The sequence below is a fragment of the Arvicanthis niloticus genome, chromosome 8 (genome assembly GCF_011762505.2).
Source record: "Arvicanthis niloticus isolate mArvNil1 chromosome 8, mArvNil1.pat.X, whole genome shotgun sequence".
NCBI lineage: Eukaryota > Metazoa > Chordata > Mammalia > Rodentia > Muridae > Arvicanthis > Arvicanthis niloticus.
Genome location: NC_047665.1, coordinates 87,716,808 through 87,731,881, shown reverse-complemented (window position 1 = coordinate 87,731,881; position 15,074 = coordinate 87,716,808). Strand labels below are relative to the sequence as shown.

Below are 15,074 nucleotides of genomic sequence, written 5' to 3'. Positions count from 1 at the left end.
GCTCTCTGGGCTTCTTTCCTGACTGCTCCCATACCTCCTGCCTCTTTTTTCCTTCCTCCATCCCCCACCAAGTTGCCTCCCTTTCTCACTCTGCCCTCCATGATCATTTTGTTCTCCCTTCTAAGCAGGACTGAAGCATCCTCACTTGGCCCTTCCTTCTTGTTAAACTTTATATGAGCCATGAGTTGTACCATGGGTATTCTGTACTTTTTGGCTAGTATCCACTTATCAGTGAGTACATACCATGCATGTCCTTTTAGGTCTCGGTTACCTCACTCCATCAATTTGCCTGCAAAATTCATAAATGTCTTTGTTTTTAATAGCTGAGTAGAATTCCATTGTGTAAATGAACCACATTTTCTGTATCTGTTCTTCAGTTCAGGGACATCTGTTTTGTTTACAGTTTCTGGCCATTATGAACAAAACTGCTATGAACATAGTGGAGCACATGTCCTTGTGGGATGGTGGAGCATATTTTCAATATATTCCCAGGAGTAGTATAGGTTTGACTTCAAGTAGAACAATTTCCAATTTGCTGAGAAAACACTAGACTGATTTCCAGAGGGGTTTTGCAAGGTTAAAATATTACAAGAAATGGAGGAGTGTTCCCATTTCTCCACATTCACACCAGAATGTTCTATCCTTTCGGTTTTTATCTTAGCTATTCTGATTGGTATAGATGGGATGCTAAAGTCATTTTCATTGAATATCCCTGATGACCAAAGATGGTAAACATTTCTTTAAAGTGTTTCCTCTTGCAGATTCCTCTGTTGAGAATTTTCTTTTGAGCTCTGTACATCATTTTCTAACTGGATCACATGGTTTGCTGGAAATGAAATTCTTGAATTCTTTAGATGTTTTGGATATTAGCCCTCTGTGGATATAGCATTAGGGAAGATGTTTTCCAAATCTTCAGGTTGATATTTCATCCTAATGATAGTGTCCTTTGCCTTACAGAAGCTTTTCAGTTTCATGAGATCCCATTTTTCAATTGTTTATCTTACTTCCTGAACCATTCATGTTCTGTTCAGGAAGTTGTCTCCTACACCAATTACTTCAAGGATTTCTATTCTATTATATTTAATGTATTGGGCTTATGTTGAGGTCTTTGATCCACTTGGACTTGAATTTTGTGTAGGGTGATAAATATGGATCTATTTGCCTTCTTCTACATGCAGACATACACTTAGACTAGCACCATTTGTTGAAGATGTTTCTTTTTTTCCATTGTAAGGTTTTAGCCTTGTTGTCAAAAATCAAGTGTCCATAGGTATGTGCATTTATTTCTTGATCTTCAATTCAATTCTATTGATCCACCTATGTCTATACCAATACCATGCCGGTTTTGTCACTACTGCTCTATAGTAAAGATTGAGATCATGATCAGTCATTTCTCCACACAATTTTTGTTGATCAGCCTTCTTTTCGATTTCTGGGATTTTTTTTTTTTTTTGTTTTTCCATATGAAGTTGAGAATTGCTTTTACAAGGTCTATAAAAAATGTGTTGTAATTTTGATTGGAATTGAAATGAACCTGTAGCTGAAAATGGCCATTTTTACTATGTTGATCCTACCTATCCATGAGAATAGGATCTTTCCATCTTCAGAGGTCTTTCTCAATTTAGTTCTTAATAGACTTGAAGTTCTTGTCATACCGGTCTTTCACTTCTTTAGTTAGAGTTATATCAACTTCTTGAGTATTGTCTGTGGCTATTATGAAGGGTTTTCCCCCTAATTTTTTTCTTAGCCCATTATTGTTTGTATTATATCCAGCCACTTTGCTAAAGTTGTTTATCAGATGTAGGAGTTCTCTGGCAGGATTTTGGGGAATCCTAATACTATCATGTCATCAGCAAATAATAATACTTTGACTTCATCCTTTCCTATTTGTAGCCACTTGATTTATTTTTGCTGTCTTATTGTTCTACCTAGAAATTCAAGTACTATATTGAATAGATGGAGAGACAATGGAGAGCCTTGTCTTGTCCCTGACTTTATAGAAAATGCTTTAAGTTTCTCTCCACTTAATCTGATGTTAGCTATTAGCTTGATGTATACTGCTTTTATCATGTTTAGGTATGCATCTTATAGCCCTGATCTCTCCAAGACTTCTAACAGGAACAGATATTTGATTTTGTTGAAAGCTTTTTTAGCATCTAATGAGATGATCATGTAATTTTTTTCATTCAATTGATTATATGGTGAATTAAGTTGATAGATTTTCATGTATTGAAACATCCTTGCATCCCTAGAACAAAGCTTACTTAATCGTGGTAAATGATTTTTTTATATATTCTTGGATTCAGTTTTGGAGAATTTTGCTGAGTTTTTTTGCACCGAGGCTTATAAGAAAAATTGATCTGAAATTCTCATTTTTTGAGTCTTTGTGTGATTTAGTATGAAGGTGACTGTGGCCTTATACAATGACTTTGGCAGTGTTCACTTTGTTTCTATGTTGTGGAATAGTTTGAGTAGTATTTGTATTAGCTCTTCTTTGAAAGTCTGGTGGAATTTTATGCTAAAATATATGGCCCTAAGCCTTTGTTGTGGGGGGAGCTTTTAATGGCTACTTCTATTTCCTAAAGGGTCCTAGGACAGATTAGATACCTTACCTAAATTGAACTTTGAATAGTCGTATCTGTCTAGAAAATCATCCATTTCAGTTAGATTTTCTAATTTTGTGGAAGACAGGCTGTTAAAGTAACCTAAATATTTTTTTAATTTTCTCAATTTCTATTCTTATGTCTCCCTTTTCATTTCTGATTTCCTTTGTTTAGGTACTGCCTATCTTTTACTTGATCTGAATAAGGGTTTGTACATCTTGTTGATTTTCTCAAAAAACAAACCTGCTTTTGATTTTGTTGATTCTTTGTATTGTTCTCTGTTTCCAACTAATCAATTTTAGCCCTGAGTTTGACTATTTCTTGCAGTCTATGCCTTTTGGATATTTTTGCTTTTTTGTTCTAGAGCATTCAGCTGTGCTGTTAACTTGATGGTGTGAGATCTCTACAACTTCTTTATAAAAGCATGTAGTGCTATGAACTTTCCTCTTAGCACTGCTTTCATTATGTCCCATAAGTTTGGATATGTTGTGCCTTGAATTCTAAAAGGTCTTTAATTTCTTTTTTATTTCTGCCCTGATCCAGTGATCATGATGTAAAGTATTGTTCAGTTTCTAGGAATATGTGGGCTTTCTGTTGTTTCTGGTGTTGTTGTTGTTGTTGTTGTGGTGGTGGTGGTAGTGGTGGTTGAAGTCCAGCATTAATTCATAGTGATCAGATAAGATGAAAGAGGTTATTTCAATCTTCTTGTATCTGTTAAGGTTTGCTTTGTGCCTCATTATATGGTCAATTTTGGAGAAGGTTCTATGGGCATATGAGAAAAAGGTGTATTCTTTTGTTTGGGAGTGAAAGGTTCTGTAGAAATATATGTTAAATTCATTTGGTTCATACAACTTGCTAATTTCATTATTTGTATTTAGTTTCTGTTTCAACAATGTGTCCATTGGAGAGAATAGGGTGTTGAAGTTTCTCCCTAATATTGTGTGGGGATGAATGTGTGGTTTGACTTTTAGTAATGTTTCTTTTATGAATGTGGGTGCCCTTGCATTTGGAGTATAGATGTTCAGAATTGAGACAATATCTTGATGGATTTTTTTCTTTGGTGAGATTTAAGTATCCTTCCCCATCACTTTTGATTACCTTTTGTTGAAAGTTTATTTCATTAGATATTAGAATGGCTACTTCTAGCTTCTTTTTGGGTCCATTTGCTTGAAATAACCATTAGAGCCCTTTGCTATGAGGTCATGTCTATCTTTGTTGCTTAGGTGTGTAACTTGTATGCAGCAAAAGGATGGATCCTGTTAATAAATCTAGTGTGGTAGCCTGTGTGTTTTTCATGAATTCAGACCATTTATATTGAGTGATATTAGGGACTAAGAATTTTAGTTTCTGTTATTTTGATGTTGGTGGTTGTACTGTGTATGTATGATTCTCTTCTTTTGGTTTTGCTATGAGGTGATTAATATCTTGTGTTCTCCTGAATGTAAGTTACCCCCACAACCTGTATTGCAGTTTGTCTTCTAGTATTCTCTTTAGGAATGAATTAGTAGAAAAATATTCTCTAATTTTGATTTTTTTCATGGAATATTTTGGTTTCTCCATTTATGGTAATTGAAAGTTTTGCTGGGTGTAGTAGTCTGGGCTGACAGCCGTGTTCTCTTATGTTCTGCAAGATATCTGTCCAGGACCTTCTGGCTCTTAGATTCTCTGTTTTAAAGTAAGGTATAATTCTAATAGGTCTGTTCTTTCATGTTGTTTGGCTTTAGTCCCTTGCAGCATTTAATATTCTTTCTTTGTTCTGTATATTTTTGTTTCAATTATTATGTGGTGGGAGGATTTTCTTTTCTGGTACAATCTATTTGGTGTTCTGTAAGCTTCTTGTACATTTACAGACAGCTCTTTCTTTACTTTAGAGAAGTTTTCTTCCTTGGTTTTTTGAAATATATTTTCAAGTTCTTTAAACTGGGAATCTTCTATTACTATTATTCTTAGATTTGGTCTTCTCATACTGACCCTAATTTCCTGGCTGTTCAGTGTTAGAAACTTTTTAAATTTGTCATTTTCTTGGACTGGAGTATTAATTTCTATATGGTATCTTCTATGCCTGAGATTCTCTCTTCCATCTCTTCTATTTTGTTGGTGATGTTTGCATCTGTAGATTATGTTCTCTTTCCTAGGTTTTCCATCTCCAGGATTGCTTCCATTTGAGTTTCCTTTGTTGCTTCTATTTCCACTTTTAGGTCTTGAGCAGTTTTATTCATTTCTTTCACCTGATTGGTTGTATTTTCATGTATTTCCTTAAGAGATTTGTTCCCTCTTTAAGGACTTCTGCCTGTTTGATTTTATTTTCATGTATTTTAAAGAATGTATTTATTTCCTCTTTAATGGCTTCTATCATCTCCATAAGATGAAAATTGAAGTTATTCTCTTGTTCAACAGGTGTATTCAGATATCCAAGGCTTGATGTAGTAAGACATCAGTGTTCTGGTGGTAGAATATTGGACTGCCTTTTCTTCATCATGTCCTTATGCTTATCTTTAGTCATCTGATTGCCACTGGTGTTGGCTGGCAGTGTATGTCCTGAGAGTAGAAGGCTTCTGGGACTGATTCTCTTGAGTTGCAGCAGGCCTTCCAAAAGGCAGGGAGAGCTGTGAACTGAGCTGTGGAAGGCAGATCCTTGATTGCAGGTACAGGTGTGAATGGAAATAAAGATGGAGCTCCTAAAGGGCAGTCCAATCACATGGATGCTGGGCTTGATGGTGGGACAGAAGAAGGGAAATGGGTCACAGTGTCTCCCATGGTTCTCCTATATGGAACCCATCCTCCAAGGAGGCACACAGAGCTTTAGCTAGAACAAGAGGAAGTAAGCACTCATGTTGGGGGACAAAATTATAAGATCGTTGCATTGGAACAACATGAATTAATCTCCAATTACTTAGTTCTGTGTAAATGAAGAAGCACTCTGACAGTCAGTGAGGCTACAAGAGTCTCCCTGCTACATTACCTGACACTTCTTCCTCACTAACTCCTTCCCTCCACTGTGGGACAGAACCATCACTGGGGCTAGCCCTCAAGAATATAGTAAAGAATCTTTCAGAATATGACAAAATCTTTGCCAGATATGTACCTGACAGAAGATTAGTATCCAGAATATACACAAAAAACTAAAAGAAAATTAAAGGAAACAAATGACACAATTAAAAATGGACTACCTTTTACCTCACTGGTACAAATAGGCATAACTATGCTTTAATTGTATTTTGAGAGAAAAATTTTATTTTAACAGGAAGGGTGATATGTAGGAGGAGCTAAGAAGGAAGGAATACTGAAAGGAAGAGACGGAGTAAGGAGAGGAAAAGATGATGGAGAGGAGAAGCTAGGTGATGAGAGAGAGAGAGAAAGAGAGAGAGAGAGAGAGAGAGAGAGAGAGAGAGAGAGAGAGAGAGTAGGCATGAGGGCAGATGTTCACATGTCTCCACCAGTCAAAGATAGTTTATATATCTAGGTTGGGTATTGGGTTACACTTCTGATTGAGCATTACCAAACTTATAAAGCCATTGATTAACATTTTTAAAAAATTGTATAAAAGCAAAAAGGAAAAGGGGGCATGGGATAGGGGTTTTCTAGGGAGGGGAAATGGGGAAAGGGGATGACATCTGAAATGTAAATAAAATATCCAATAAAAAAAGTGGGCTAGTAGTCTAAACAGAGAATTCTCAACAGAAAATATAAAAATGGCTAAGAAATACTGCAAAAAAATTTCATCATGATTTGCAGTTAGGGAAAGGCAAACAGAAAGCTGTTATATCCTTTCTCACCCCAGTCAGAATGGCTAAGATAAACAAAACAACAGACAACAAATGCTCGTGAGGTTGTAGGAAAAGGAGACTTTTTATTCACTACTGATGAGAAAGGAAATTGGTACAGGCACTCTAGGAATCCGTGAGGAGAATGTTCAATAAATCTAAAATATAAATAAAAAGAAATCATCTTTTTTATGACCCAGCCTTAACACACCTTCACATACACAGAAAAAAAGACTCAACATCCAGCTTAGTTCTGAGACTTCCAAACCTCCTGAATTCTGGGACTCCTTGTTATACAACCTGAGTAGGAAAGTACAAGACAGAAAGTTTTCACATGTATCACCAGTAGGTGATCTTGACAATTTTGGTAACTCTTTCTCAGAAAAGAAACACATGAGACAATAATCATAAATATATCCACTGATTTTCTCCCAGGGATAAGAAATTGAGATGTAGGAGCCTCTTCCCTGTGTAGTCTCTGCCCTTGAGGAGCAGGGAATGAACATACCATGGATCAATTTGTGTAATAAGCTTCAGAGGGATACAACTCCCAGGACACACCTATAACTCTTATAGTTACCAACTCTGAACATACCTCATGCCTTTCCCAGAAGAAATCATTCAGGTTCCTCCCTGCATGATTAGTTCTTTCACCTTTGTCTTGTGGACAGACCTTCTATCTTTCATAACCAATGTTCCTTGAGCAAATAAATTCCAAAGGAGTTGCCTCACGGTGAGTATTTTCTGCCCAGCCTATAGAGTCCAACAGAAGTTGAAGGAAACAGAGGATGAAGTGGTTGATAGGAAGAGTATTAACTCTTCAGCATAGGTAAGGGAAAACTCTGTTATTTCATGTAAAGGTTGCTTTTATGAGTAATATCTGGAAAAGTAGAGTGACTAGGATATTTGCTTCAAGCTACATTTTCATAGGGACCATTTATTTGGATCTACATTATTGAGGATAGATTACAGAGGAGACAATATGGGGATTTTTACAGGTTGTGCTGTGACAATCTGAGACCCAAAGATTCTCCTGGACAAAACACTTGAGTGACTTAGATATCACTACGAGTGGTACATAGTATAGCCTGGTGACATAACTTACAGTGAAGTAGTTCTCTTCTACTTCTTTTATCTTACGATCTTAACTAAGAAATCCAGAGCTTCCATTCGGTCTTAGCCTAAAACAAGCATTGTGGCTTTTCTTTCACACTCGCTTGTTTGGGTCTATCTCAGGCTTCTCCGGATAGACCAGCCTCCCTTTCTGTACCTAGTTTCCTTTTCTATGTTATGCTTTCTAGACTTCTCTTCAAAAAGAGTCTACATACTTTTATCAAATAAATTAGTTTATAAAACATAAATTTATCTATAGACAGAATATTCCTGTCTCTGGTGTACAGTGTGAAGCTGAGAACAGATTTAGAAACCAAGACCTTTTATATTTTTTTAATTTAACAGCAGACAGATGCAAGCAGTACCCCACTACCAAAAATTGAGCCATTATTCAGTTGGGTTTTCCACATTTGGGGAAATCTCAGGGCTCAGAACATCTGAAGTACAATGGTTACTCATGTTTTTCATCATGGTATCTTCCCTGCTAGGGAAAGATGGTGGGCAAACATTTTATTAATCATTTCTCAAATAAACAGAATTCACAAAATACCTTCAAGTACTACCCCCTATGGTGTGCAGTAAATACTTGTAGAGGATCTTTGCATACTTGTCAAAGCAGAGGAGGATCAGGCATGTGGCAATGACAGGAACTATGCTGAGAAGCAGGCAATCAGACACTTTGTTCTAACACCAACTGTTTCCTCTCTGTTTGTTAAGAATCCTCTATGTAGATGCAGATGAATTTCTGTCTGTGTCTACTTACATATAATTACTCTATTGAGGAAAAGGAATATACAGATTTTAGAAGAGACACTACAAAGTCCTTTTGCATAAGCACTGGAATAATATGGGCAAGAGAAGAAAACTGGGAGAAAAGCAGAGGTCTGCCACTACGTCCTCTCTACCTCATATCATGTAGATTTGAAAACATTAGAGAATGGTTGGCTTCATTTTTTTCTTTATTCACTTGAGAAGGTCTCATCCTCAATCAGACTGTCTTACCAAGACACGGACATCATTTTTCTACTTCTTCCAGCCCTTATTCCTTATTTTCTATTACGGAAAGCTTGAGTTTCTACTTTCAGTTCAAAAATGTGAAAATTTCCTATTGACAAAGTCCTTTGCATGACAGCAGCTTTGTTATTTTATGAGGTCCCATTAACCAAATGTTGAAATTTCATATTGTGCCTCTATCCTTAGTTTTCTCTGTTCTAAATCTATTGTTGGTTCCAAGCCACAAGAAAAAGCATAATTTATAGCATGATTTTTTTCAATGTAATCAGTGCACAGACTTGAGTATCATCTATCCATCGCTACCTCTCTATGTTGATCTCTAGCATTTGGGGAGATGTCCTGCACTATTTCTGTGGTGTCATTCTTCACCATTTCTTTTACCACTGTACACTTAAACAATTTTGCCAGGAACACTTTCACCTTTGGTTGATTTTTGTATCTGGGCCTTTAATTTTCCCTGCTAAAAGTCCTAATTTGAATACCTCCAACTAGGTAATTATTTTCAGACACCCCTGACTTCACCATCCCAGACTGCATTCAAAGAAACTCTCTAAACCCATTCAGCAAATAAACTTTACCCTAGTGTTTAATTATTCAGTATTATAACTGCCACTTCCTGCATTCTTCTCTACTTCTGGGATGTAGACATGTGAGTGCAAAAATAAAACTGCATCTTTATTTTCACAACATCAAACACAGGCATGACCAAGGAAACATTTCTTGATGAAGAGTTTCCACAGAAATTTCAAGAACCAGTAGAAATCTAATTCAAGTCTTTGATACTTACTGATATAACTCAACTATCTTTGCCGAGCAATACCAGACACTAGGAACAGAACAAGGATATTGTTTCTTATGTGTGAGCTACTTAAGAGGATGTTATTTTTAATGTCACAATTCTTTTTAAATAACAGTTTGGTTGCTGCTTTTACTGTAGGTAGGAACTCATGAGATAGGCTACACTGCAGTGAGCAACACTTCTTTGTCATTCTTAGATGAAACTCAGAATCTTACAGACACTGAGCAAGCATTCAAACAATGAGCTATAAGCCTATTGCAGGTGACTTCTGGATATCTCTAAACAAAGCCTGTAGCATCCAAGCCCTCTGCTTTATCTCTCAGATTAAGGTCATTCTTTCTGATTACGCTGAACCATGTATATTACACTTATCACTGAACGTGTTCATTACTTTGATCTTAAACTTTGATTTAGAGAAGCAATATTCAATTATCCAGGCACCAAAAACATGCTCCTGACTAAATATCTTCTACCTTGATCATACTTAAGAAGAGAAGTTTTTACTCAGAGGTGGAGGATGTTTGGTTATTTTATATACAAATGAAAAATAAATAAAATGAGTATTAAGTATTTTCAAAGATGGAAATTTAGAAGATTTTTTTATATTCTAAACACAGCCATCACTGTCAATTCTTTGTAAATTTCTTCTAACATTCAATTTCTGTATTTATTCTTCCAATTGCCTCTGTTTTAACTGCAAGATATTTAGGAAAGAACAACAAGCTATGTGGTGATGACTCAGGAAACCATTTTTGTTGATGCTTCTGTATGGAAGAATAAATGGTAAGATTACATAAAAAAATACTCACATTAGAGAAAATAGGATAACTTAACGGGACATGTATGTATATGTGCTAGAAATGAATGGACTAGAATTAAATTTTTTCTATACCTTCCTCCTGTTTTACTTATCTTTTCTCTCTATAATAGATTTCTTTTGAGCTAGAGTTGCTGAAGGTTTTGGACAGATGCACAAATCGTAGTAAAAAATGCTACAGAAGTGAAGAGTTAATTGTTCATATGTACATTGATTCGTTGCTTCAGCTGTAAAAAGAGTATGAAAATCTTCCTCTATGTCAAATAATCACCTGTTTTTGAGACCTGATGAAAATGAGAACCAACTAGACAGCCAAGAAATCTATCACATACACAAACAGGCATACATTATGGAGATAAAGGTATCTCAGACAAGAAATTTCAAAAGGAATGGATACAGAGAAGGTATGGTCATGTTCACAAATAGAAACCTTTCTGTGTGATCAGAATTTAGTGTAACCAGTGAAAAATATTTAGAAGTGGGTTGGGAATCAGAGTGGATTCATCATACAGAAAGGATTTACAGCACTTTTAGAAATCGAGGGTTTTGATGTAAATACTTCCACAAGTTTTCTGGTCTTCATGTGGTTTAATATTTGTAGAGTTAGTAGCTCTAAGTAAAGATAAGAGAAAAAAATAGCAAATCTCCCAAAGGGAAGGTTCATATTTGAGACAGTCTCTATAATGAATGAGAAATGCAGGATTCCTAATTTTTATAGTTATAAAACCTTTATGTCCAGTTGTCTCAATACATAAAAGGACAGAAAACTTAGAGACTGTGGTGTATGTTTCCAATCTTTCTCTCCCATAGGTGTCTAGCTTATTTGTCAACAACATGAAATCACAAAACCAAACAAGTATTTTAGAATTTTTACTTCTGGGGTTTTCCCAAGATCCAGAGCATCAACCCATGCTATTTGGACTGTTTCTGCTCATGTTTGTGGTCGCTGTGCTTGGGAATCTGCTCATCATTCTGGCTGTCAGCATTGACTCTCATCTACATACTCCCATGTATTTCTTCCTATCTAATCTGTCCTTTTCTGACATTTGTTTCATCTCTACAACTATTCCTAAGATGTTGGTGAACATCCAAACACAGAGCAAGTCTATCACCTATGTGGAATGCATTACCCAGATGTATTTTTTCATGGTCTTTGGAGGCATGGACACACTTCTCCTCACTGTGATGGCCTATGACCGATTTGTGGCCATCTGTCACCCCCTTCACTATCCAGTCATTATGAATCCCCAACTAAGTGCCTTGCTAGTTCTTGTGTCCTGGTTCATTAGCTTCTCATATTCTCTGATCCAGAGTCTGCTGATGCTGCGTCTGTCCTTCTGTACCAATCAGATAATCAAACACTTTTACTGTGAACTTGCTCAGGCCCTCACTATAGCCTGCTCAGACACACTAATCAATCATATTCTTCTTTATATAGTAACATGTGTCCTTGGCTTCATTCCTTTCTCAGGGATCATTTATTCCTATTCCAAAATTGTTTCCTCTATTTTGAGAATTCCATCAACAGATGGAAAATATAAAGCATTTTCTACCTGTGGGTCTCATCTATCAGTGGTCTCTTTATTCTATGGGACAGGCCTTGGTGTGTACCTTAGTACTCATGCAACTTCCTCTTCTTGGAAGGGCATGGTGGCCTCAGTAATGTATACAGTGGTCACCCCCATGCTGAACCCTTTCATCTACAGCTTGAAGAACAAAGATATTAAGAAGGCCTTAAGAACACTTGGGACAATAGTTTTTTTACGGGGTAAATTCACTGGTTTTAGACTTCTGAACTAATAGAAATAAAGTAGTGAGCTAAAGAAATTCTATCCCTTAATCATGTTGAAATTTTATCCAATTTGTTCTTCTTTGATTAAAATTATAGTGTGGATATTTTTATCTGAAACTTCTATAATGCCTTATTTGCAGTTCTATAACTCCTCTGCTCCTTTTATATGACATATTTCTTCACTTCAGCTTAATGTTTACATTTGCATAGGTCAATACAACCATTCAAATACCAACTCATGAGTTGTTTAATAAAAGTTATACAATAGTTCATTTATAGAATGTGAGTCCATGTATATGTATACAACACTGTTGTGGATTGGCCTGACACTGTATTCTGATGTTAATTCTGATTCTTCAAAAGGGGTTGCTTCTGCAGTACATCACATACTCAGGTGATCTCATGTGAATCTTCTTCCCATTTTAACTGGTAAATAATGGGTAGAACCTGTGATTGGGAAGTGGAGGGGAAAGGTGGGACTAGATGTTCAAGAGTAGGGGCAGGTAGAGAGATAAGTGGATGAGAGGATGAAGGAAGAAGAGGAAGTAGCTGCAATGGACAAGAACCATGTTGCCAGTTGAAACTGCAAGTATCAAGGGGTCTTGTAGATAGAAAATAAGTTAGTATGGTGTTAGATCTACCCAATCAAGGCACATAACACAATTATAATAATTGGATTATATGTGTTTTTATATGGCCTTATTGGAGTTGGAAATTCCACAATACCCATGGCTATTAATGGTACTTTAATTAGAGACATGCTAGAACATATGTTACTAGTAGACATTCCTTTCTGTACTAGCTGGACCTTACCATGAATGTCTCTACTCACCACTCAAAAATCACCACTGGGATTTTAGACAGGAAATTTCCACTTGAGAGGAAGTTTTATCTTGTTAGTGATTGAAATGGGCATCTATGCTGTGAATACTTTTGTCCCTGTAATGTATATGTTAAATTGTTCTAACCAATGTGATTTTATTAAAAAGAAATTTGGAAGCAATAATGCTGGCCTCAGGAATAAAGCTTCTTATAGAAACTAAAGACTCCTTGGAGCTTTCTTACCTCTACTATAACATGAGACCACAGGAGGAAGACACTCTCTATGAACCAGAAATTGGCTCTCAGTAGATACTAAATCTGTCATTTCTTAATTTAAAATTTCCCAATCTCCAGTTGTGTGAAAAACAAATTTTATTGTATATAATTGTTTATAAATTATATTGTATATAAGAGACTTAATCTAAGAGATTTGTTATAACATTCTGAACATATGATGGAAAGATATAAAATGATCTTGAAACCTGAAATATATATATATCAATGCAATGTCAGAGGTTTACTCTGGTGGAGAGGATAGTACTTAGAAAATCTCTATAATATAATGGAAATGACTTATACAAGATACCACTCCAGATGCACAAGTAGCTACTAAGAAGAAGTACCCCAACAACTGTTTTATTCCATCTTCCTAGTTGTATATGTTCTGTGGGTGTTTCTCAGCTCACCTGCAAAAACTGCTTTGCTCTTGGATGGCAACTCCACCATGAATGGATAGAAGGCTGCCAGTTTGAATGAAAAAGATAAAAACAGTCACTTCAATGAGATAACCTGCATTATTTCCCTTTAATTTGAACTTTTACCAATGCAAGGGTGTTGGCCAATGCCCTGGCCATCTGGTTAAGCAAAAGAAAAAAAGAAAACTGGCCTATTCAAGTTATGCTTTTGTGAGTAATGATCTTGGAACATCAGTATAAAATTTTAAGCCCATCCCACCTGTCTTAGGGCTACAGTTCCTAGTCCATCATCCAGGGAAGTTGGGAGAGAAAGCTGGAGAAAGGAACTGATGCTGAGGCCATGTAGGAATGCTACTAACTGGCTTTCTCCTCATTGCTGGCTCAGCCTGATTTATTTCTTTTTCTCATTATTATTTATTAACAAATTTTAATTAAAATAGTTATATCACTTTTCTCCTTCTCTTTCCTTCCTCCAACACCTCTTATGTTCTTTGGCTCTGAGCCAATCCATGCACCAGCACCTCCTATCCCTTTCAAATTCTTGCCTTCTTTTTCTTTAATTATTGTTGTTTACACAAACACACGCAAAGTACAACTGCCCTGAGTCTGTCTGTTATGGCTTATGTGTATATAGTTTCAGTGTTGGTCCCTTTGTTTTAGATAACTAATTAAAAGGGCCCATTTTTTAGAAGAGGCTAATTGTCCCTCTCATTAGTCATTAGCTACCTTTAAATTTGTCTAGCGGTAGGACCCTGTGAGATTTCCCCCATCTGTGTTAGCATTGCTATGGTTATTGTTCGGGTCTTGTTTAAGTATCATAGGTGTAGTTTTCTGTCATTTCTAGGAGTCACCCTCTCATAGCAAATGTCCTGGTCTCCAAGCTTTTACTATCTTTTTTGTTTCCTCTTCTTGTTCCTTTGAGCCTTCTGTGCAGAAATTATATGTAGATGCACCTTTTGGAGCTGGTCTCCCACAATCCATTGATCTCTTCATTATGATCAGTTGTAGTTTTTTTGTAATGGTATCCTCTTTTCTTCTTTAAATACAATTTTTTACTGGATCTAGAAACTGTGTTTGAGAACTGATTTGAACAAGTGAGTATGTCATTACAAGAGAGTGCTGAAATGTTAGCCTGCTTATAGCACCAAGGATGACTCAGGGGTGATACTGTCCACAGTGACCTGGGCCCTGTCAAAATCAATCAGCAATCAAGAAATGCACCAGAGGCTTGCCTACAGGCCAATCTTGTGAGGGAATTTTCTCAATTCAGGGTACCTCTTCAAAAATTACTCTACTACTGTGACTGCACAGGTAGTGTATTCACAGGGGCACACTGTGAGACTTTATTGTCACTTTGTTGGGCAAAGCCTTTTCACAATGATACAACATGTAAAGACACTGTTGAAAGCTATATTTGTCACTACTGGCCTGGATACACAGGGCCCCTGTGTGAAATGGACATAAATGAATGCAGTAGCAATCCCTACCAATTTGGGGGGCATATGAGATGTTGTCCCCAGAGGATCAATAGGGACACATTGCAGGACTGCCTTCCTCCTTCAAATACCTTAGAGTCTCAGGGGATAATTGCATCCATCAACCTGGATTCACAGACAGGAGCCTAGCATAACTGTCCTCTGAGATGATCCACTGAG

At 36.5% G+C, this 15,074-nt stretch overlaps 1 protein-coding gene across 3 annotated transcripts; it reads left to right on the top strand.

Moving 5' to 3' along the window:
• Positions 1-6,781: 6,781 nt before the first annotated feature.
• On the top strand, positions 6,782-14,460 carry LOC117713441 (olfactory receptor 7D4-like). Of its 3 annotated transcripts, none has more exons than XM_076939816.1 (4): positions 6,782-7,100; positions 10,003-10,076; positions 10,224-10,514; positions 10,921-14,460. In XM_076939816.1, the coding sequence occupies exons 3-4, from the start codon at positions 10,500-10,502 to the stop codon at positions 11,908-11,910; spliced, it is 1,005 nt and encodes a 334-aa protein (XP_076795931.1). In that variant the 5' UTR covers positions 6,782-7,100; positions 10,003-10,076; positions 10,224-10,499; the 3' UTR covers positions 11,911-14,460. The 3 variants fall into 3 exon arrangements, with proteins under 3 accessions (XP_076795931.1, XP_076795929.1, XP_076795930.1); XM_076939814.1 differs by having other exon boundaries at positions 9,995-10,076; XM_076939815.1 differs by having other exon boundaries at positions 6,782-7,196; positions 9,995-10,076.
• Positions 14,461-15,074: the final 614 nt, after the last annotated feature.